The sequence below is a fragment of the Panicum virgatum genome, chromosome 5K (assembly GCF_016808335.1).
Source record: "Panicum virgatum strain AP13 chromosome 5K, P.virgatum_v5, whole genome shotgun sequence".
NCBI lineage: Eukaryota > Viridiplantae > Streptophyta > Magnoliopsida > Poales > Poaceae > Panicum > Panicum virgatum.
Window position 1 is genome coordinate 11,853,200 of NC_053140.1, and position 23,174 is coordinate 11,876,373.

Sequence of the window (23,174 nt, forward strand, 5' to 3'; positions counted from 1 at the left end):
TTAGGCAAAAGCGCATTGCACCGAGGGTTGGCCAGCTTGTTTCTGTTTGGCGTCCAGGTCGTTCGTTTGGTCCCTTGCCCCTCGGTCATATTTCGCTCGCGAGTCTGAAAATTTCGAAACCGAACGCACCCGGTGCACACCTGCTCTCTCCTGCGCGTTCCTGGGACTGGGAGGGAAAAGCCACCCCACCCCACCCCACCAGCTCACCCGTTCCCGTCAACAGTCCCCCTCCCCTGTTGCCGGTGGTCCTCCGTCCTCCTCCCTCCACTCGCTCCCAACCCCGCCGATTCACCGCAAATCCAAAACAACAATCGCGCGTCGTATCGCTTCATGGTGCGCGACGCTATAGCTGGCGACGCGGCTCACCGGCTGTCCGTGCCCCGACATGACTGCTCAGGTATTAATCTGCTTTCGCTTGGGCAGCAGCTAGCATTTATCATTCTTTCTTTTTAGTTTGAATTTTCCTTTTTACTTTCTACAGTGTGTGTTTCTCTAGAGAAATTCTGTTGATAAAGATTTTAAAAATATTGTACTAAAATATTGTATCAAGTATTGTGCTTAGAAGTTGTATGATGAACTTATACGTAAAAGTTTGTCCGAGAAGTCTTTCTGGTTACATATTCATAGGGTTTGTGTTGAAAATTTATCTCGACAAGTTGTATTTTTACAATTTGTATTTTTACAAGCTGTTGACAAACTTATGCATTAAAGTTGTGTGTGAAAATTTTGTGAAAGTTATATTCAAAATTCTGATTTAGTAAGCAGATTAGAAAAAAGTTATGCGTAAAATTTGTGCGTGTCATGTTAAAAAATTATCTATAATTGGTTGGAAAAGTTTATGCGTAAAAGTTACCGTAAAACCTATGGTTATGTTGAAAAATATTATCCGATGAAAAAAAGTTATCCATACATATGTTGTAAGAAACTTTCTAAAAGTAAAAAATTGTGGAGAGATAAACTTTCCTTGAAAAGAAAAAACACACGCTGTCCGAGATCGAGCGTTGCAACCCCTCCTGGCGCGCGCGCTAACTAGCTTTGCCCCCGATTCACCACCGTTCTCGCCTCGACGCCAGATCTAACCCAGCCCTGGGGCACGACCGTCTTTTCCCCGCCCCGCGCAAGCCCCCAGTATTCGAATCTCGCCCGCCCAGATGCGGTAGAAAATAACGGGCCGACGCGGAACCCTCCCCGCCCGCGCGGATCTCACCCACCGCTCACGCGGGCCCGGTTTTCGCCCGGGCCCACGAGGCAGCGGGGGAGGCCAGGCGGGCGAACGGTGCCCGAGGCCTGGCCCCTCCGCGACGTAGTCCGGGCCGCGGGCCCCGCGGATTTGACCGGTCAAAAGGCGTGGCCCAACCAAACCCCAAGGGATCCGGCGCCCTCGGCGCACGCTACCCGAGTCCAGATCCCATGCCCGACCGGTGGGCCGCATTATAACGGGACCCACATGTCTGCGGGTGTGAAGGGTGAGGGACGGAGTGCGCGCGGGGGTCATGCGGTGGTGGTGGTGGGTGCTTTGACTGCCGGCCTCGGCAGTAGGCAGGCACAAATCATTTCGGCCGCTGCGTCGCGTTGGGAGCAGGACTCCGCTTTGCTTGCGTCCCGACAAGCGGAAAGAAGAGGCGAGGGAGGGAGGGAGGTAGAAAAGTGGAGGAAAGGAGGCGCCGAGCGAGAGCAGCCAGAGGGGGAGAGGCGGAGGAAGGGGGAAGAAGAGCTGTAGAGGAAGGGGGAAGCAAATCTTGGAGGGGCGTCGTGAGATTCCTGCGGTGGAGGAGGAAACGCGAGCGGAGGGTAGTGAGGTATGGACCGGCCGTGGCCGGACGCGCCCATCTGTTCTTGCTCCTGGATTTGGCTGTTTTTTTTTCTGTTGTGTTCTTCTCCGTTGGTGGTTTGTGACCGCGGATGTGCGCCCTCGGTCCATGGCTGCGGGCGCCGCTGGCGTTTCTTAGTGCGCTGGCCGTGCGCTTCCGTGGATCTGCGTTTTCCCGGGGTGAAGAGGTGGGCGCGGGCCTTCCGCAGTCTGCCGGCTGATTTTGGGCCTGTTCGTCCCGCGGGTCAGCCACGGTTTATGGAGGGTTCCCTGTGTTCTTGAGGAGGTCGTGGGAAAGGTGCGGCCTTTCTCTGAGTCGGCCTGGAGCATTTACACGGATCTCAGGACTGCTATTGCTGTATAGGCTTTGCTCTAGGCTTCTGAATCCCGGTGCGGAAAATTGGTCCGTGATGCAGTCGATTCGTGCCCAATTTATTGGATTCTTTGTATGGTTTGCTCGCTCACCTTTGTTAGAAGCTCAGATGCTTGCGTTTGTTCCTGAACAGATATAGGGGGTTTATAAATTAGGATTATTTTCTTTGACTTTCAAAGAGTCAGCAGCACGTTGGTTTGGTATGTGTAGTTGTGTCAGGAGATATGCATCCGAGCTTTTCCTTCCATTTCAAGTTAGGCGATTTAGAAGGGGGGAAGTTGCTTTGCGAATAAACATGCGTCATGTGGATCCTTGCGATCTGGCTGTCTATCTAATGATATATTTGGAGCGGAGAGTCCGAGGATAAGAAGGCCATTCTTAATCTTTACCCACCCGTGGCTAAACTCTGCCTAGTAAATACAGAGGACCTACCTTTTCCGGTTTTAATCAGTCTATGCGAAAATGCTATATATGTTCTGGCAATGCATGTCAATTATTGGGTGATTCTGTGCGCTCGTTTTTTCTGCTTGCATCATGATTTGCAAATTTAGGAAGAACTTATTGCCACTTCTTGAATTTGCCTATATTCGAGGGATGATTTTTCTACTTGTTAACAAAGCTCAACTCGTTGACGTTGTCATTGCAATATCTATAACCATCCTTCTGATCAATTTTCTTGTTGATGTGCGCACAGGTAGCTCAATAGATCTACCACAGCTTATGTGAGTTGATGCAAAGCTGAGTTGGCATTGGTGTAGCCCTGTCTTATTCATTGATGGCATCAGCAGGTGTAGCCCCGTCTGGGTACAAGAACAGCAGCAGCACAAGCATTGGTGCTGATAAGTTGCAGGATCACATGAACGAGCTAAAGATTAGAGATGATAAGGTGAAGAACTGAAGATGGATTGACATCTTGTTTTGGGCTAACTGTAGTTGTTCCAGATTGTGTGAAAATGGGATGTTTTTGTAACATTTGACTTGAATGGCAAATGCAGGAAGTTGAAGCAACCATAATTAATGGGAAAGGGACAGAAACTGGGCACATAATTGTGACTACTACTGGTGGCAAGAATGGTCAACCAAAGCAGGTGAGTGTTTTTACTGCATTTGACAAGGATTTAGCAATTATTGAACACATATTTAGTGTGTGCATGACTCTAGTAATTGAAAGTCTACCATGGTCCAATCTGCTTCTTGCTTTTGAATGTTGCCAATGTCTTTGTGATGCTAGTATATAAGATTGTGCAATCAGTTTTGTTATTTACTTTTTGTGATATTAATATGTATTTGTTGGTTGAACTTGCAGACGGTGAGCTACATGGCTGAGCGCATTGTAGGTCAAGGTTCTTTTGGGATTGTCTTCCAGGTTAGTTGCAACAACCTGTGGCTGAGATATGTTTTATTTGGCAGCTACCTGTTGTTTCTGGAGCTAGTTATTGACCTTTTTTATATCATTCATCTAGTGTGTGCGAGAAAGTATTGTACTGCTGCTTTAATGTGTAAATCATGTGCTGCTGCTAATTTGATTTCAATCTTTTTATAGGCTAAATGCTTGGAGACGGGTGAGACTGTTGCCATAAAGAAGGTTCTTCAGGATAAGCGTTACAAGAACCGTGAGCTGCAAACCATGCGCCTTCTTGACCACCCTAATGTTGTTGCTTTGAAGCATTGCTTCTTTTCAACAACTGAGAAGGATGAACTGTATCTAAACTTGGTTCTTGAGTATGTGCCTGAGACTGTTCATCGAGTCGTGAAGCATCACAACAAGATGAACCAACGAATGCCACTTATCTATGTGAAGCTGTACATGTACCAGGTAATAACCTAAATACCTTTATTTTCTGGATAATGTTGAGTAGTATTTGATAAACTTAGAAAGACAGTTCTCTTCACCTAATTATTGACAGCTGTTGTATGCTGTTTTTTTAACTTTTGGTATTGGTTTTTGGCAGATATGTAGAGCACTGGCTTACATTCATGGTAGTATTGGCGTTTGCCACAGAGATATCAAACCACAAAATCTTCTGGTATGCTGGAAGACAATCTTACTTTGCTCCTAATCATATACTAGGAGACACGTTTCATATGTTTTGATTGATTTCTGAACTTCACTACAGGTGAACCCACACACCCACCAACTTAAACTATGTGACTTTGGGAGCGCAAAAGTTTTGGTCAAGGGGGAACCCAACATATCATACATCTGTTCCCGATACTATAGGGCTCCAGAGCTCATATTTGGTGCCACTGAATATACTACAGCAATTGACATTTGGTCTGCTGGATGTGTACTTGCTGAGCTTATGCTAGGACAGGTAAACTGTCTTCTTTTCATATGCATTTCAAAAAGAAAAAGTGTTCTTCCAAGTTATCAGTATAGTTTTTGAGTTTGTACTGACTTTGAAGAACTTATATTTCACAGCCTTTGTTTCCTGGTGAAAGTGGTGTGGATCAACTTGTTGAAATCATCAAGGTAGCTGTCGATTCTGGAGACTTGTAAATTATTTTCCTGCACAGGAATAAATTCTTATCATCCTGAATATTGTGCATTTCAGGTCCTTGGTACCCCTACAAGGGAAGAAATTAAATGCATGAACCCGAATTACACGGAGTTCAAATTCCCACAAATCAAAGCACACCCATGGCACAAGGTGCAAGTCTTTCTACATTTATTACAATATTGTAGAAAAATTTGTCCCTGTTGGGTTACTAACTAGACATTCCATCTTCCAGGTATTTCACAAAAGAATGCCACCGGAAGCTGTTGATCTGGTATCCCGGCTGCTCCAGTACTCCCCCAATCTGAGATGCACTGCTGTAAGTAAATGTCATTACATATTTACATAGTGGAAATAGACATAGCACTAGACCGAATGTTCCAATTCCTAAATTTTCCTTGTTGACTTTTTGATTTGCTAAGATCTTTTTGAAACTTTTCTCCAGGTTGAGGCACTTGTTCACCCATTCTTTGATGAGCTTCGAGATCCTAATACCCGTCTTCCAAATGGACGCTTTCTGCCACCCCTTTTCAACTTCAAGCCGCATGGTATGTTTCACGCTTGTTTCACCATTGGTATTATAGGCTTGTAGAGTTGTAGCTGTTCAGTTATCACCAGTGTAGCCGCAAGTTTGTTTGTCTTTTTTTGGATGGATCGTATCACAAACTTATGTTTGCGATTTTGCTATGCTGCAGAACTGAAAGGAGTCCCAGCAGACATTGTGGCGAAATTGATCCCTGAACATGCGAAGAAGCAATGCCCCTATGTTGGATTGTAAGATGATCGCGCCTTGAGGCTGAAACCACCTGCCACCGCAAGTGTGCATTTTCCCTTGGGATGTTGGATGATTGGCGGCATGCACACCTGTCGGTTGAAGACCTGTCGGTTGAAGATGCTAGGTTATACCTGCGTGTACGACAGCTGTGACCTGTGTAGCTGAGTAGTGTATGTCGCAATGACATGTAACGGCACCCCCCTTCTAACTGACGCTCACCTGAGATTGCCATAGCTGATCTTGTAATATGTTCTAGAGCAGTATGAATGTATTTATGGTAGCTTGATCTATGTATGGATTCACTTCGTTTTTCCTAGTCCCCCTCGTCTCCAGACCCGGACTGCTACCATGTTTTATGTTTCTGAATTGCTCACTACTTGTTGCCTACCCGCTTGGTCCTATCGATTGCTGCTCAATGTTGATCTGTGGACTGTGAATTGTTGAAAAACCTTTTGGTTGAGCTGATGCTAGAATTGATTAACCTGAAAGCGCGCCGTGGAACAGCTGTTGTGATTGCTGTAACCAGAGTTGTGCACTGGGGAATCGAATGTGGACGCGCAGCGCCTACGTCTGCCTCATGTTGTTTCTGGCGTTCGAGATTCGTTGGGCGACAATTTTCTGTGGATGCCCTAGAATTGGAGTGTCATGTTTCCTTTATCGTTCTCTAGGGTTCGGTTTGTTTTGGATTAGCAAAGGAATTTTTATGCTTCTTGCAAATTTTTTAGCTTGAAGGGAGCAAGAGAGAATCAGAAGGGGACGGGCGCCGAGAGGAGAGCTGCCAAGAGGATGCCGCTGGGGAGATACTACTGCGATTACTGCGACAAGCAGTTCCAGGACACCCCCGCCGCCCGGAAGCGCCACCTGGAGGGCGCCCAGCACCAGCGCGCCCGCGCCCTCTGGTACGACTCCGTCCGCCCCCAAGGTGAGCTGATCGCCATCCTCTCCCGATCCCTCTTCTTCTTCCTTCTTCCCGGCCGTCGCTGCCTCTCCTCTGGTTGGCACGTTTCGTCGAACACCTTGTCTGCCACCGCGGCTGTTTCGGGTTCAGGGTCCTGCTGACCCGTTCTCTTCTTCCGTCGTCGGCAGATCGGCACGGCGGCGCTTCCTCCCTCCTACTGCCGGACGGCACCCTCGCCAAGGGCGTCTGCCACCACTTCGTCCGCACGGTGAGTCATCTCGCGTTGCCTCGGTAATTTAGCCGGCGTCGGAGTACGCCAAGAGGAGAAATGTAGGCTGCTCTTCTTAATGTTGATAACGATTCCTTCATGTCGCAGGGGACTTGCAAGTATGGGGATCCATGTAGATACTTCCATCTCAAGCCATATGATGCTAATCCATCGTTAGCTGCACCAGGTAAGGGTTTGGACAGGATCGTTTGAATGCGATTCACACATCTGGTAGGGTGTATATTGTCTGTTGGTACTGGAACTGGGTGCAACATAGGGGCTGTTTTAACATCTGCTACTGTCCATACTGATCTTTTTGGTTCTTTAAGTGAATAACATTGAATTATTAGTTGCATTTGGGCTACATCCTGTTTGCAATTCATGGAACACTTCTTGAGGGTCATGACATGTTCTCACATTTGATTTAGCATACTGTTTGATTTACAATTTCTTTCGGTTTAAGTGAGGAACTGCCACTACAATTCATTTTAGACGATATCTGCTGGAGTGTTGAACCTGTTGCCTTGTTGGGTATAAAAAAGGCTACTTATGACTAGTTACCATTCAGGGCAAAGCTCATTTTTACAATTACTACTGCTACCTTGCGGTTGTTATAACATGGAAAAAAACATTTGATTGTTCAGTCAGTGCTAAACAATGCTTTGTTTTATGTTGGACTTAGTCCATGTAAGGCCTTATATCCTCAAACAACTTGTATCATTCAGGGCCTGGGCCTGGAGCCATGGTGCAGCAGTCTAATTTTCTTGGCAGCCAACCCAATTTTGTTGGATACCAGGCAGCTGAACGAAATTCTTTCTCAGGTGACCTTTTTCTTATCAAACAGAATGTTGTTTTAATTATTGTTTGGCTAGTCCAGAGAAATGCATGAGTAACCTTGAAATTAATAGCTGGGTATGTTTTAATTTTAGTTAATTTTGGTTAATTTTAGAGATTTCTTACAATATTATTCTGAAATTTGAACTTAAATTAAAACAATAAAACAGAAAGTATGAGTTATCATGCAATCCACTCAATCGGACAGCTATTAAATATGACCTGTGTGTCAACTATAGTTGCCTCTCATTCCAGAATAAAACCTTTAATTTCATATATTCAGTTTTAAGATCAAAAGGTTGTGAGGCAAGTTGGGCACTGGGTTCACTGGTTTTAGCTTCGCACCCCTGCTCTTCAGTGTTTAGACAGGGTGCTAGGAGCAAAAGGTTCACTTAGCACGTCTAATTTTCACACTGGAGCTGCCATAACATGCTGCTTGGCTGCTTGCTTTTGCTTTATCCTGGATACGGAGTAATGCTCATCTGCTTAGCATGCCATGAATCAACTTTTCGGCTCGAGAAAAACCCAAGTCTGTTGATTACTGTCAAATGAGACCAAAAGTACTGCTCACTATAGAAGTAGATAACACACTGAAGTCTGAAGAAAGAAATGAAAGACGCATAAGAGTTTCTTTGGTTTCTCTGAAGCTACCTCAGACTTCAGTGTGTTAAACAGCCAAACTTGCACAAAAATTCCTCAATTCTGGCAGACAGCTGCATTTGTCGCAAAAATTACACTATGCGACAAGCTAGCGGGTCATCATTTTTTTTTGTTTCGGTTAGCTGTCATGCTATTAATTGGGTCCCTTGGCATACAATCATCTGCAATATATAGTCAGTCCATGTGAGAGCGGGTCCATTGGTTGGTGACTTGGTGCCTCCCAGAGGCTGATGACGAGACACCATTTGGATGTTTCGAGGCTATTCGATTGCAAGCAGGCCTGTCGGTTGGTTCCTCCAGATCACCAGGGAGGGAGGCCCTACAGATTAAAGACCTTAAATTTGTTTGGTTCAGAGCTGTTGTCAGCTTACTGGGTCTGCAGGAACCATGATCGCTGTCTTTGCTCCGAAAAACTGCCATGCTTGCAAGTGCATAAGCTACCACTTCCAGGGTAGCATGGAGTTCACCTTGTTGCAATTGCACCATCATGCTCTATCTCCTTAACGAGTTTCACCACACCAATCTTTGTAGAGTTTCCCTTCAGTAATGATCTGTTTCCTTCTGTCATGTTTCCACAGGGAATGTACTCGGGGCCCACACTTCCTGAGGCAACTTACCGCCGTCGCTGCAACCCCCTCCTGAAGGCGGCTATCCTCCCCTTCCTTTCGTCGACTGGGGCTGAAGGAGCTTCGCCCCACGCTGAACATCAGTTGCTTAATGCTAAAAACGGGGCGTGTGGTAGAACGAAGGGGATCCCAGCTCCAAGTTCCAACCGCAGAGCATGCCTGTACGGCATTTGGATAGTCCCTGTGTCCCCAGTGGGGTTCTTCTGGCAGCTGGGAAGTTGCCATCCGTGTACAAGTAGCACTTGTTGAGCTTAGTGGTGCACAGCACCTGGCTTTCACAGAAAATTCTGCTGGCAGGTAGGAGTATGACGCTTTCTTTGCTGTGTTGGTTATAATAACCGTTGTTCTGCCGCATTCTTGCTCATCTCATTTTGGACTCAAGAGATGACGGTGGTCTGTGGGAAGGAGACTGGGTGTGTGGCGCTCGCTGTTCGTCTCCGGCAGGCAGGCCGACGAGGATTCGCCGACCTGCTCGGCGCAGTTCCGCTTCCTGCTTAGAGCGGCCGGCGAAGATCTAGTGATGCCGTGTTGCCTTGCCGGCGAGTGCCGCGCCATCGAGACGGCGGTCATCTTCAGGAGGGGAACCTCCCCGGACCCGGCCTAATCCATGGGGAGGTCGCTCCCTCGGTCCTGGGGGGGACGCCATGTCTGTCTGGGAGCACGATTGCAACCGTGGCCGTTGCATCGCAGCGTCAGGTCTCGGTGGGGACCGACCATCCATTAGCAACCCTGAGCGGTCAAGCGAGTGTGGCAGTGGAACAGGCTCTCAAGTCTCAAGCTATTTGGGCAGCACGGCATGTAAACGTTGGCACATCTGGAAAGGTGTAAGGGCATGTAGCCTAGTGATTACAAGAGTAGAATTTGTGTTCGTGTGTTTATAGGGATGACTCGGTGTGCGTCGTACTGTGTAATTAAAAAAACATATCTGGAAAGGACAAGACGAGCAGTCATCGAGCTCTAGCTGACGAGTTGTGACACCCAGGCTGTGTCCCCTCGAGAGGGTTCCGACCGCCCTGGCCGAGACCGTCAAACGATCTGCATCCACGCGGACTTGCGGTCGACGCGCGGCCACTCCAGGCAGGCCACCAGCCACCGTTCCTCCTCCTCCGCGGCGAAGCCGGCGTCGCGGCGACCGCGTGCCGCCGCTGGACGCGCCCGTGGGAACGTCCTCGTCTCCAGCCTCTCTTCCAGCACCGCCGCCGCCGATTCCTGCTCGCCGGTGAGTCCCTCGTCATTGCCACTGACGATGACGCGCAGAAACAGGAGGAGCGAAGCCATCGATCAATAGATCGATCGATCTGCAGAACGCAAATGGATGGCAATGCTCAAGCATGGACCAACAGCAGTAACAGCTACTACATATAGTGAAGACAGATGATCTCAGGTGTGTACGATCCTTTTCTTTCTTTTCTTTACTGGTGTCAGGTGAATCCGCATTTCTTGCAAGAAATTCGTTGCGTTCCTGCACGGTTGTTCTGTCAGGTGGATCACGGAAAGGTCATGGTCAGGGGTTTGGTCGTGTTGCGTCTGCTGCAGCGTAGGTGACCCAGTCGGGGGTGTGGTTGGTGCTTGGCACAGATCTTGTGAAGACATCCTGCCTGGCCGCCCGCCTAGTTCTTCTGTCGGTGCTCACTCACCCAACATTCTGGTCTGTGCTTTCAGGGTGTGTTCTTTCCAAGTTTTGCACAATTTTTCTCTGTTCCGCATGTGGTTTTGCGGTGTGTATGTTAACTAACTGACTGAATTCTGTTTTTTGTAAACGTTACCTAACTGAATTTTAAATGGGCGTTCGTTAGATTCGTGCACTGCGTTGGCCTATGGAGTGTACGTCTTGCCTGGTGCCCTTTTGCTCATACCAACTGCCGAACTGTTCCAATGCAACTCGATTTTCTTCAGTCACCGGCACTGTTATTTTTAGTAGAACATGTCAATTGAGTACGTCACCTGTAGCATAGAAGCCGAATTCAGGCTTTTATAAGATCCATGTTAACCTAGAGTAACAATTCTATTAATTCTCAAGCCAAGATGGAATTTAACTCTGAAAGAAATTCGCCATTTGCAAATAAACCAACTTTCGAGAAAATATTTGAAAATTGACAAAATTCCTACCATTTTATATTTGCGGTGCTAAGTGGACCTTTTATCCTGTTTTGGCACTAATTTTCTGACCAACTCTGGCCAAAATGAAGTTTTAACTGGACCAATGCAACAAATGAAACACAACGTCTGAAAAATTGGGTTAACGCAAAATAAGAAGCAGTAAATCCGAAACGCAACAGAATTCAGTAGGTGGTTTGCAGTATGCTTCAGTTTTAAACATACATCTCCCTGGACAGTCTTCCCTGAAGACAAATCCTATTCATCATCAATTCGGCATGCTGCCACAAAAGTTACGCGCAACCGCGCCCGTCGTTCTCTCCCCCCTCCGGCCGGGATCCGCGCGGCCACCAAGAAATCAAGGCCGCGTCGCCGTCGGACGCTTGTCGGAACTGCCCGGGATACGCTCCCGGCATTCTCGGCATGATCGGTCCAACAACCACCGTGACACTTGGCGCCGCGCGCAACGCCGCGAACTCTGAGTAATCGCGCAAGAACTGTGCATCGACGATCACAATGTTTTCTTTTTTCAATTCAGTCTGGAATCCTGCAAGGTGAACGGAGCAGGATGCCGCGAGCGTGGTGATCGATGTTCCCGCCAGTGTCACGACGACGGGGCTGCTCCGTCGTCTCCCTCGGCGCCGGCGTCGCCTTCCGCCGCCGCCGCTGACAGCCGAGCGTCGAGCCACCTCGCCAGGTTCGCCAGGAACGGGGTGTAGACGAAGTAGCACGTCGTCGTCCAGCTCACGAGCCCCTGAACAACCGCCGCGCACGAGACGACGTGACGCGCGCTATCCGACAGAGGACGAAAGAGACGCGCCCGTACGTCGCCGGGAGGGGAGGAAAACGTACCTCGCCGAGCAGGTGGACGTCGGCGTTCGGATAGCTCCAGCACCCAAGCAATCTGCAGATGCAATGCACAACACCGGCAGCGGCGGTGCCGGCAATGTCAGCCAAAGCCAAAAATAGAAATGCGCAGGCGAGCAGAGAGCAAATCACTCTGAAATCTGGGTTAAGCGAGGGTGGCGTCACTTGATCAATGGGATCTCGGCGAGGGGGCAGACGGCGCCGACGAGGCAGGCGAGGGCGAAGCCGAGCCAGGAGCCGTCGAGGAACAGCCACGCGAGCTCGGCGCCGGCGAACAGGGCGTAGGCCTCCACGTTGCTGGGCACCCCCGCCCTGTACAGCTCCGCGCTCAGCTCGATGAACAGAGCAAGGACACTGCGAGCAATCGACGAATCGAATCATTGGATGAATATGATGAGATCGGTGGATGATGCGTCGTGTGGGTAGTGAACGCACAGCAGCGACGTAGCCGTCGCCTGGGCGCTCCCGGTGGCCTTGGACTTGAGCGGCGGCGCCGCCGTCCCGTCGATGGCCAGGTGGAGCAGGCCGACGGTGAGGTAGAAGGCGCCGAGCAGGGCGGCACCAGGACGTGGGTGTGGAGGGGGCCCACGTCGAGGGCGCCGTTTCCGTAGACCTGGAGGCCGACGCGGGAGTGGATGCCGTCGAGGATCGGGCCCAGGAGGAACCCCGCGCCGAAGAGCGCCGCCGCGACGGCCGGCCAGGCGCGCCGCCTCGAAGCTGGGGCCGGGGGCGGTCCGCCGCCGGGGAGGGAGCGGGTTGGTCTGAGCGGCCGGCGGGGAAGTCTGTGGCGCAGGCGATGGCGCAGCGGGCGGTGCGGGGGGCGCGGCGTCGGAGGGGCGCCGGCGGCGAGCACGGCGAGCTCGGCGCGCATGTCTCTTATCCTCTGTGGGGCGAGCTCTTTGGGCCACGCGGCGTGGCGCCGTGTTCGTTGCCAGTTGAACGGCCGCGATCCGTCCTTGGCCCAGGGGCCTTGCCGTTCTCAGCTGTCCGATCGGGGTAGGTCAAAAGTACACTGGGCGGGCGCGCCATGTGCCTGAGTGCGAGAAGCACATTGTTGCACATTCCTTTGTGGAACGTCATGTTTTACATGATGATGATAATGACAAAGAGATGATACATTACATAAGAAGAAAAACAATATAATGAATTCATGCACCACAAGCCACTAAAACCAGGGCCAGTAAGTTTCAGTAGGTGCGGATGCACCTACAACAAAATAAAAATTCAGTGCTAATCACCACATTTCCAAATTAACAATCAGAGGGCTAGCAGCGTAATCATGAATGGTGCACTCGCTCGATTCAGCTCTAGCTACGCCCCTAACATGAAGAAGGCTCATTTCAACGTGAAGTTTTACCTCAAAATTTTAAAACATAATATACAAGTCATGGACAGGTCAAAATTTCACAAGATTACCCTTGCCTCACATGCCATTATCTTAATCCGTATCCTAATTATCCTGCTCCACTCACTCCCACTATGTAACAAGTAAAAATATAGCACTCGTCGACCATGATGGTTAAGGCGTGGGTTCACAATGCGACTGCCTAAATTATTAGCCTTGCTCTAAATAGCTGGGCCTGTGCGCATTTGTGGCACATGATCGATGGAACTTTACACCTCCATCGATTCGAGAAGACAAGTCTCAAGTTGAAAGAAACACTACCAGCAATACCTCTTGACTGAGAAAGGAAGAAACACAAAACAGGAAAGCGGCGACCTCCCAGCTGTCTCCATGGCCATGCATGGTGGTGGAGCTCTCATTGTCATCCAAGCCATTTTCATTTTCAAGGGGCAAAACACAATGAGATTTGGAAGGAGCTAGAGACGTCGTCACCTCTCCAACATTTTTGTAGCGATGAATCAAGGGAGGAAGTTATCTAGGGCCTAATAATAAACGAGATGGAGCTAGTTCTAGCTATTTAATTTGCTCTAATGACATGATCGTAGCGCAACACAGCATCTTGCCACTGGCCGTGGGATGCTCTTAGATTTACGACTCAATACGTCAAGTGGTCTTGAGACTCGGTCATTGGCCCGGCCGTGATGCAAACATCACACATAATGAATGCAAACTTGCAAAGCCTATTAAGCATTGATAACAACTCCTAAAGCAGGTGTTTATTTCCTTTCACACGGGAGATATATGATCGGGCACATGTGTATGCATGTATGAACTGTGTGCTTCTGACTCTTTTCTTCCCTTATTTGCTATACTAACACGTTTAGAGAAAAAGAAGTATCCAGACCAATAGGAAGCTGTCTAATTTTATGACACTATTTTTTGGAGGCCAGAGGCTTGAACCGAGAGCCAGGTTCTCCCTGCGATACTCCTAGCTGGTGACACTTGGGGGAGTACTTTATTTTAGAGCCGAGCTTAATCCGGGACGGAAACACTTTGTGTTTGTGCATGCGGGTTGAGAATCGGCTACAAATCCTCATTTTTCTTGCTATATACTTTTTGGCTGAGAGCCTGAGACACATGTCCACAATCCAACTACTAAGAGCAACTCCAACCCACCCCTCTTCGCGTCTCCTATTCTGATTTTAGGAGAGAGAAATCCAAAAATCCCCTCCAACCCATCTCTCATCACGTTCCTAGCGATAGGAGGCCTCTCATCCGCGAGCTCCGACCTCCTACATCCAGGAGCTCTGGTCCGGGCTCTCATCCGCGTGGAGGAGCAACCGTCGCCCCCTTCCCGCGCCGGCTCGGACGCCATTCTCGATAGGTATGCTCCTTCCCGGCGTCTCCATCCATTTTTTTGCAATCGACGAAGTGGATCTAGAGTGAGAGAGGAGCTGCCGGCGGCCGGTCTATCGAGCAGCTGCGGCCGGATCTGCGCGTGGCCTCTGCTCGGGCGCTGCGCCGGCCTCCCGTGCCAGCCGCGCGGGCGCTGCGCCGGCCTCCCGTGCCAGCCGCGCGGGCGCTGCGCCGGGCCCCCGTGGCCTGCGGCGCGGGCGCTGAGCCCGGAGGCAGCTGTTGGCGTCGTAGAACGCGGAGGCGCAGGGCGTGTCCCCGCGGCCGGCCTCCCTCGCGGCCTCCTCCTCGGCGTCGTGGGCCTCCTGCCGTGGGTCCGTGGTCTGCGCCTCGAACGCCTCCTGCCACCCGCGCCTCGAAGGTCCTGCTGGTCCCGGGCCCCGGCTCTGGCCGTGGGTGGGAGGGCGCGCGGGTTGGGTTCGATGCTAGACTGCTAGCGCTGGAAGGAGAGGGAGCTTGGGGTAGACTGCTAGCGCCGGAAGGAGAGGGAGCTTGGGGAGGAGAGGAACAGGGCAATTGAACAGCACATTTTCTTGCCAATTTTCTTGCGTAGCTTCAACAGAGCTATTGATTTCTAAAATGTTCTTGCAATTTTTGTGTGACATGGTTCGATCTGATAATGTAGGGAGCAAGATGGAACCATGGATGATCGATATGCTTGCAGGCAATGGTGGTGACAGCCACGATCTGGAAATGCATGAGACCAATGCTGGTGGCAACCATGATGTGCAAGTTGTTGAGACTCAACATGGTAGCCCACAAGAGGAACAAGTATTCAGAGAGGCTGTAGTTGTTGAAGCTACCACTGGTGTGAAAGGTAACAAGAAGAGATCCAAAAATTTTAGTGTTAAGGAGGACAATTTATTGGTGGCAGCATGGTTAGAAATTAGTATGGATGCAGTACAAGGCATTGATCAACCTCGTGCTACTTACTGGGAAAGAATTCATGAGCACTACCACTTGCACAAGGATTTTGAGACTGACCGTAATTGTGGTTCTCTTGCTCATCGTTGGGGTATCATTCTAGAAGCAGTTAACAAGTTTTGTTCATGGTATGGTCATGTGCAAAGAAGGCAGGAAAGCGGTTTGACGGAGCAAGATAGGGTATGCATTGTTGTTTTATTTTTTCAGCATTTAATTTATTGCTTTGCTAACAACAAGATATGTTCATTCACACATAAATCTGGTGTGTAGGTACTTCAAACCTGTGAAGTGTTCAAAAAAGAGGAAGGCAAAGCATTTTGTTTGCTGCATTGTTGGAACGTCTTGCGGTACGAAGAAAAGTGGAATGAGACATGTGCAAATAAGAAACAGAAGACCAGCATCAATGCTAGTCCAGGGGCATCTACTCCTCCAAGCTCTACAAGTGGTCCTGGTAATGAACAGGACTGTGCTAGTCAGTCCACAGAAGTTACCAATGCAAGACCTGATGGTAGGAAGAAGGAGAAAGAACGCCTGCGCAAAGGTAAAGACCCCATCTCTCCTACTTCAAACCTTTACATGGATGCTATGGAGAATTTGTGGGCAAAGAAGAAAGAGATGGAAGAGATGAAAGAGCTGAAAAAAAAGAGCGAAACGATGAGAGAATTGCATTAGAGATGAAAAGGCTTGAAATAAAAATGGCTGCAGAGAAGGAGAGGAGTGACCTGCAGCGAGACCAGCTAGAACTAAAGAGAAGGAAAGAAGATGATAAGGTCATGAAAATGGACCTTCGTGGTTTGGATGAGCGTCAACGTCGTTACTATGAGAAGATGCAAGACGAGATCATTTCTCGACGCTTTGGTGGAGCTTGATATTGAGATGGACTTGTACTTTAATTTAGCTGGTATTGTATGGACTTGTAGTTTAATTTAGCTATCCTGGTATTGTATGAACTTGTGTCCTGGTATTGTATGGCTTCGGATTAAATTATGGTTATGCTGCCATGGTTATGCTTCATACTAAATTATATGCTTTATTGGATGACTGGGACACAAAAGTACATGACTGTGAAACAAGAGTACATGATAAGGATACAACCAAACTAGCTAAATAACTCTTATAAAAAAATATCTAAATAGCTAATATATGTCTCCATGACGACTCCAGAGGTGTTCGATGAGATCATCTCGAAGTTGAGAGTGAGTTTGAACATTTCTGATTTCATGATGAGCTTGCATGAATTCATGGAACTCCCGTGTGCGATTGCGAACTTCTCTTGGTGATGGACGCACAAGTTGGCCAACACCATCATAGCGGAAGTCTTCATCTTCATTGCGCTCATCTTCAACAATCATGTTATGCATGATAATACAAGCTATCATGATATCTCTAAGAGTGGCTTTATCCCAAAAACGGGCTGGTCCACGAACAATGGCAAAGCGAGCTTGTAGAACTCCAAAAGCTCTTTCCACATCTTTCCTAACTGCTTCTTGTGCTTGGCAGAAATATTTTTTCTTATTGCCAAGCGGGGACTTCATGCTCTTCACAAATGTTGCCCATTTCGGATAAATGCCATCTGCAAGGTAGTACCCCATTGAATAGCTATGGCCATTGATGGTATAATTTACCGGTGGAGCTTCTCCTTCAGCTAATTTTCCGAACAGATGTGAACGGTGAAGAACATTGATGTCATTATGAGACCCCGGCAAACCAAAAAATGCGTGCCAAATCCATAAATCTTGTGAGGCCAATGCTTCCAGAATGATTGTGGGCTTATGAACATGACCAGTATACTGACCTTGCCATGCTGTAGGACAATTTTTCCACTCCCAATGCATACAGTCAATGCTCCCAAGCATCCCTGGAAAACCCCTACGCTCACCAATTGCAAGTAGTCTAGCAGTGTCTTGCTCATTCGGAGATCTCAAGTACTCATCTCCAAAGACCTCGATAATGCCAATAACAAACCTTCTAAGACTTTCTATAACAGTACTTTCACCTATACGAATATATTGATCCATAAAATCTGCTGGTACACTATAACTTAACATCATGTATGCTGCAGTAATCTTCTGCAAAGAAGATAACCCAAGGCGACCATTTGACTCCCTCTTTTGCACAAAATAATCATCATGTTGCTCTATAGCTTGCACTATGCGCATAAACAGAGAACGGCCCATTCTAAACCTGAACAAAGAAATACAAATAAGAATCCACAGGTAAAAATAGAGTTGAACAAAGAAATACAAATAACGAACCTGCGACGAAAGAAAGTTGGACCATAGACTGGATTGTCCGAAAAATAATCGTTGAACAATCGCCACGCGCCGCTCATTCTATCACGATAGATATATTGACGACCAACCACAGAGCCACCCCGTCTTGGAGCACTCGTACCCTCGTACTGTGTGTGCGCTATGTGTAGAGCCGAAAGGATCAGTTCATCATTGTCATCCGACGACGATGATGAGGAGTCTAAACGAAAAAGAGAGCTCATTTCAGCAAGTGAAGGGAGAATGGTTTGGTGTGGTCTCCTGTGTCCAGGCATCCTCATATATATAGATGTGAGAAAACTAGCCGTTTGAATACTAGCCGTTGGAAAAACTAGCCGTTTGAATACTAACCGTTGGAAATAATAGCCGTTGCAAAATATGGGGTTCAAAGTAGCAGTTCGAAATATAGCCGTTGTGAATAGTACCTTCAGAATTACTGTAGTCGAAAAACGGGTTCTAAATATTGTAGTTCCAAATATAGCCGTTGGAAATAAATCATGCAAAAATAAAATGGTAATTCGAAATAATGCTCATGGTAGTTACTTTATATGAATAAAGAATGAGGGAGTTGGAGATATAGGAGTTAGTATGAGAGGTCTGTTGGAGTTCATTGTGAAATAGGAGAGAGAAATAGGATGAGAGACTCTCATATGGGTGGAATAGGGGGCCAAAAATAGGAGGTGGGTTGGAGTTGCTCTAATAACAAAATCGAGTCAAATCCTCGAGGAGAGACAGCCACGTACGCAAAAAGTAGAAGTCGATTCCTGCACCAAAATAATGTGGGCCCTTTGGCTCAAGTTGGTCTGTCCGCGCTCTGGCAGCCACTCATCCATGGGTCAGGTGAGGCCAATTCATTTTTTAAGTCTTCATGAGTCGACTCTCAAATACGATTCGACTCTTTCTCTCTCCTGCTATGGTTCAGTTGTTGTAGTGGTGAAGATTCGCTTCGGGAGATCCACATCGGATGATGGTTCGGCCACTGGAGATGGCCTTATTGATGGAACATTGATCTGACAAGCTTGAGAAACCTGAGTCGTTGGCAACAAATCAATCTCTTTAACATGTGCCATGCCGTAGGGCCCATGCAGGGAGTTTCTGATTCGCGAGCGCGCCAGGAGGCCAGGCATTCCCTTTTTGAAAAGTTTCATTTTTCGCAATTTTCTATTTTTTGGAAATCTATAAAATTATGTATATAAATTTCATGTATAACTTTTCATGCCCAAACTTTTTTAGAAAATCTTTTCAGTGAAATTGTTTTGAACAAACTTTTAGGCATAACTTATCCTTATAATTTTTAGAATAACTTTTTAATGATAATCTTTCATCATAAGTTCGTATGAGACTAGTGTCAACGAAGTTTACCAGTAAAATTATAACTTATACGAGTAATCAATGTCATCGTAAATCTACATACACAACTTATTCTCCACAACTTTGCACATAACTCTTTCTAGAAAACTTTTCAATCACATGAATTTATTTGCCATCTAGCTAATGATTGTAGCTACTCACATGTTAAATAAGAAGATACGGGTAAATGAAAGGAAAGAAAAAGAAATGAAAGAAAATATTTCGTGTACTAATTATTTACCCATGCTAATGATTGTAGCTACCACATATTGAGAAGTAAAAATAAAATAGAAAATGAAAGGAAAGGAAAGAAAACGAAAATGAACCTTAAATACATGGAAGGAATAACCATTAAGATGGACCTTAAAGCGGTGTGTGTCAGGCACATCGTGCGCCAGCAGTAGCTCTGGCGAGCGATCGCTGTATTGGATTTGCGCCCCATGCATGGGAAGCGTCTATTCATAGCACGTGCGACTAGAAATCATACTATCGCACTTGATTATATTTAGATGATATTTTTTCTAAAACATTTTTATTTGTTCAGGAATAATTCTATCTCTAGATTTTTTATGTAATCTTGGAGTATTTTTATTTGTTCTGGAACAAATTCTATTTATAGAATATTTTTATATTATCTTGGAACATTTTATTTTGTTTTGGAACAAAATCTGTCTCTAGAATATTTTTATCTCCGACAGACATGTGCGATAGTATAGCTTACAATCACAAGTGCAATGAATAGACACACCTGGTGTGCGTGATCGCTTTTTGTTTGTTCCTTCATCTCAAGAACAACAATAAGTTTATGCTGTGAACAGATCATAGCTCTATTCCTCGTGTGTTAGAATATATCGATCTCGATTTTGAGTTCTAGATTCAGAATATGTGCTCTTTTTTTTGAATTTATTTTAAAATTAATTGGTCTATTTTTTTACTAGTAGCTGAACCATAATTATATTGGCAACAGTAACCAGCGAACTAATCCTTCATTGACCTGATATCACTGTCACACACACTCAAGTTCACCTTACCTCCAACTGCTCCTAAAAGCTCCAATCAGCCAACCTAAAAAACGTACCATTTCTCTACTTGCAACAATTCGCAACAAATAGACCGGCTAGAAATAAAATTATCTACCCACCTCGCAAATGTTAGTGAATCCATCATGAAATGCGTTCGCAATTCATTTTCCAGCTATAATCATGTCAAAAATTGGAGGTCATTTCAGTTATCGACACAGTTGCAACATAAGTCAAGTCATATCTGATGGAAAATTTTAGTTTTTTTTTGTGTTCTTACTCCTGCTTTGAAGTGGAATTGTGATTTTGCCCTTATTTTTTTAACTTTGTAATTTTGTCCTTCATTTTTCACAAGTTGTTGCGATTTTGCCCTTAATCTTTGCATATTTGCCCCTTATTTTAACCATTGACTAGGGATAAAATCGCACTAATTTGTGAATAGTAAAGGACAAAATCACAAAGTTGAAAAAAATAAGAGCGAAATCACAATTACACTTCAAAGTAGGGATAAAAACACAAATGCACAAAAAATTTATGAACAGTAACATCAACAGAATTAGCCATGGTAGCAACAAATTAAGAGCCTGTTTGGTTGGCTGTGCAACCGCGCCAGGCTCTCAGCATGCAGGGTTAGCTTGATTGCATGGCTGCTCAGGCCGTCAGGCGTCATGGCCAAGCTGGGCAAGTGCAGCCGTGCCACCGGAGCCAGGCCAGAAGGAACGAGGAAATCGACCGTTTCTGCGCAGCTTGGCCCGTGCGGGCGCAGCAAAGCGCGTGGGTGCGATGTGTTAGTGAGGCTGACCAGGGCGAGGGATGCTTGCATGTGTCCAACCAAACAAAAACTCTAGACATACAGGCTGCATCAAAACAGCCAACCAATCAAAGCTTCATGCATGTGTTGGACCTGGTGAACGGAAGCCTGGCTCACTTGGTACGAGCCTGGCTCAGCAGAACAGGAAACCAATCAGGCCCTAAGGGTGTGTTTGGTTCGCTGCATTTGGCCCAACCAGGCCCACGGGGTGCAGCGCTTGCACGTTTGGTTGCCTGCACCGCGTCCAGGGCCTGGCCCCCCTCATGCATTTTTGCCCCCACCGCCTGCAACTGGAGAAACGCCCGTGGACTTCGTTTCTTGGGAGCCAGGCGCACGAGGTGCAAGCGCGGGCGATGGCGGCCAGAAATTTTGGCTCCGCGCGTGCAGGCGGGAGATGGGGAGGCGCGCGCGGGAATCCTAGGGTAACCGCCCTCCCTTTCCCGCCATCGCTCCTCGTTATATGCTCACCGTCGCCATCCCTCTCCTCCATTCTTTCGCTCGCGCTCACCCTCTTCCTCTCCGCCTTCTCTGCTATTTCCTGCTGCCTGGTCACCGAGATCCTCATCGTAGTAGCAGGTAAATCAAACCTTCCTCCCTCTCGATACGGATCCATGGTGTTCGGTTGCTTATCTTTGTGTTCCCCCTCTCTCGATTCGGATCCATGGTCTTCGGTTGCTGATTTTGGTGTTCCCCCTCTCACCCGCCTCAGATCTGGTGATTTCCTCCCTGTCCCTCTCCGTTATATGTTGATTTGCTTATGTATTTTATGCCTCCCTGCGCCTATTTCATTTGTTCTTGGTTTTATGTTAGGGTTTGGTACTGATGAGAATGTTACTGTGTAGATCCTACTTCACCTTGGCTCGCATCGTGTGATTCAGGCTTTCTTGTGATGGTTGTGTGCTCGGATTACGCGGTAAAAAAAGTTTTACCCAGCTCTTGTTTTTGGCCTATGATGTTTATGATACTGTGATTTGAAGCACATGTTCTTAGCGGATGATGCTTGTTTATTTACTGTCATTTGTATTCTGAATGTGAGCACAAGTTCTTGGCCTATGATAGTACCTTGTAAATATTAATCTGAGCACATGTTCTTAGTATATGATGTTGATTTTTAATGTGAATGGAAGTAGTTTTGAGCACTTGTGCAGTAGGTGATGATGCAAATCCTTTTCTGAGCACCTTATGATAGTTGCAAATTTATTGTTGCACTACTGGTACTTGTTACTGAGATGTTTTTGCAATTTGTACTGGTATAGATGAATCCTTTTGAGGAGAGACGCATGCTTGTGATAAAAGCAGCTGCTTTTGTCTCTGTCATTTATGCATACTTCATGAGTAGGCTGAGGGTGCGACGTAGTCCACAGCCTCGGATTACTTATGCCCCAATGAGTGCCATGGACGAGGAACGCCAAGCCAACCTAAACAAAATATATAACTGCAATGACATAGAATGTGTTGACATGCTTCGCATGCGTAGAGCTCCCTTTTTCAATCTGTGTAACCTGTTTAGGGAGAGGAACTTGTTGAGGGACACCATACACAGTTCTGTGGAGGAACGAGTTGCAATGTTCCTCCATGTAGTGGGACACAATCAGAGATTTAGAGTGATCCACCAAAACTTTAGGAGGTCCATTGAAACAGTCAGTAGGTATTTCAGAGAGGTGTTGTATGCTTTTGGTGAGCTTAGGGAGGAGTTGATTAGGGCACAATCAGGGGAGACAGCGCTAAAAATCAGAAATAGCCCAAGATGGTTTCCATACTCGAAGGTAATTAATTCATTATAAGGTTGACCATTAGTTTGTTATAGTTTTGACCAAATTGAAATCACACATCTTCATGATGATAACCATGCATCTTAATCATACTGTTTACTTTACTGCTGACTGAGACAATGTATGGCTGGCACAATTAGGGAATGGCTCAGGAAGTGAATAGGGTTGACCTGGACGAGGTTCCTGAGGTTGTCACCCAGGTTGGTGGGGCTCAGCAAGTTGAAGAGGGTGCTGAGCAGCGCACTAGGGGTGCTGTGCGCTGGACTAGTGCCATGTCTAAGTTTGTGCTAAAGCGTATGTGCTAAAGTGTATGATTTGGCCACTGGCAAGTATGCCATGGGTTCCAATGAGGCTTTAGGTAGCCCTTCTAACTTTGCTGATGGCTTTGTAAAGACTGAACCATGTGATGAGGATAAGTCAGCAAAAGTTATGGAGGATGCTGCCAAGGTCTTTGGTGAAGCATGCATGGAGAGCAAGGAGGGGAACAAAGGGCCTTCCAACAAAAGAAAGAGGTGTGTCCTCACTGAGGAGGATCATGAGGTCCTCACTGGTATGACTGAGGCA

At 47.1% G+C, this 23,174-nt stretch overlaps 4 protein-coding genes and 1 pseudogene across 7 annotated transcripts; 3 read left to right on the forward strand and 2 right to left on the reverse strand.

Annotated features, from left to right (window-relative positions):
- The first annotated feature begins 1,550 nt into the window (after positions 1-1,550).
- LOC120706353 (shaggy-related protein kinase alpha) lies at positions 1,551-5,843 on the forward strand. Of its 4 annotated transcripts, none has more exons than XM_039990974.1 (13): positions 1,569-1,799; positions 2,878-2,905; positions 2,972-3,069; positions 3,179-3,271; positions 3,490-3,549; positions 3,727-3,999; positions 4,136-4,210; positions 4,301-4,498; positions 4,606-4,656; positions 4,739-4,834; positions 4,917-5,000; positions 5,127-5,229; positions 5,377-5,788. In XM_039990974.1, the coding sequence occupies exons 3-13, from the start codon at positions 3,040-3,042 to the stop codon at positions 5,457-5,459; spliced, it is 1,146 nt and encodes a 381-aa protein (XP_039846908.1). In that variant the 5' UTR covers positions 1,569-1,799; positions 2,878-2,905; positions 2,972-3,039; the 3' UTR covers positions 5,460-5,788. The 4 variants fall into 4 exon arrangements, with proteins under 4 accessions (XP_039846907.1, XP_039846910.1, XP_039846908.1 ...); XM_039990975.1 differs by having other exon boundaries at positions 1,655-1,799; positions 2,969-3,069; XM_039990973.1 differs by having other exon boundaries at positions 1,551-1,799; positions 2,878-3,069; positions 5,377-5,843.
- A 135-nt stretch (positions 5,844-5,978) lies between these two features.
- Positions 5,979-9,702, forward strand: LOC120706355 (zinc finger CCCH domain-containing protein 3-like). The gene is made up of 5 exons (XM_039990977.1): positions 5,979-6,378; positions 6,543-6,622; positions 6,731-6,809; positions 7,348-7,443; positions 8,695-9,702. Exons 1-5 carry the CDS (start codon positions 6,243-6,245, stop codon positions 8,721-8,723), a joined length of 420 nt encoding a protein of 139 aa, XP_039846911.1. The 5' UTR covers positions 5,979-6,242; the 3' UTR covers positions 8,724-9,702.
- A 1,267-nt stretch (positions 9,703-10,969) lies between these two features.
- LOC120706354 lies at positions 10,970-12,613 on the reverse strand (annotated as a pseudogene).
- A 1,599-nt stretch (positions 12,614-14,212) lies between these two features.
- Positions 14,213-16,400, forward strand: LOC120706356 (glutathione S-transferase T3-like). Its single transcript, XM_039990978.1, has 3 exons — positions 14,213-14,435; positions 15,090-15,568; positions 15,659-16,400. The coding sequence occupies exons 2-3, from the start codon at positions 15,098-15,100 to the stop codon at positions 16,058-16,060; spliced, it is 873 nt and encodes a 290-aa protein (XP_039846912.1). The 5' UTR covers positions 14,213-14,435; positions 15,090-15,097; the 3' UTR covers positions 16,061-16,400.
- Positions 16,401-16,524: 124 nt separating this feature from the next.
- Positions 16,525-17,813, reverse strand: LOC120709694. Its single transcript, XM_039995364.1, has 2 exons — positions 17,644-17,813; positions 16,525-17,572 (listed from the first exon to the last, which is right to left on the reverse strand). Exons 1-2 carry the CDS (start codon positions 17,718-17,720, stop codon positions 16,525-16,527), a joined length of 1,125 nt encoding a protein of 374 aa, XP_039851298.1. The 5' UTR covers positions 17,721-17,813.
- Positions 17,814-23,174: the final 5,361 nt, after the last annotated feature.

Coding starts and splice junctions, on each gene's coding strand:
- LOC120706353 (XM_039990973.1), top strand. CDS start 2,959: ATGGCATCAGCAGGTGTAGCCCCGTCTGGGTACAAGAACAGCAGCAGC. Junction 4,657..4,738: donor AACTTGTTGAAATCATCAAG/GTAGCTGTCGAT, acceptor TGTGCATTTCAG/GTCCTTGGTACCCCTACAAG. Junction 5,230..5,376: donor TTTCAACTTCAAGCCGCATG/GTATGTTTCACG, acceptor GCTATGCTGCAG/AACTGAAAGGAGTCCCAGCA.
- LOC120706355 (XM_039990977.1), top strand. CDS start 6,243: ATGCCGCTGGGGAGATACTACTGCGATTACTGCGACAAGCAGTTCCAG. Junction 6,623..6,730: donor GCCACCACTTCGTCCGCACG/GTGAGTCATCTC, acceptor TTCATGTCGCAG/GGGACTTGCAAGTATGGGGA. Junction 7,444..8,694: donor TGAACGAAATTCTTTCTCAG/GTGACCTTTTTC, acceptor ATGTTTCCACAG/GGAATGTACTCGGGGCCCAC.
- LOC120706356 (XM_039990978.1), top strand. CDS start 15,098: ATGGAACCATGGATGATCGATATGCTTGCAGGCAATGGTGGTGACAGC. Junction 15,569..15,658: donor GTTTGACGGAGCAAGATAGG/GTATGCATTGTT, acceptor TCTGGTGTGTAG/GTACTTCAAACCTGTGAAGT.
- LOC120709694 (XM_039995364.1), bottom strand. CDS start 17,720: ATGAGCGGCGCGTGGCGATTGTTCAACGATTATTTTTCGGACAATCCA. Junction 17,573..17,643: donor CCAACTTTCTTTCGTCGCAG/GTTCGTTATTTG, acceptor TTCTTTGTTCAG/GTTTAGAATGGGCCGTTCTC.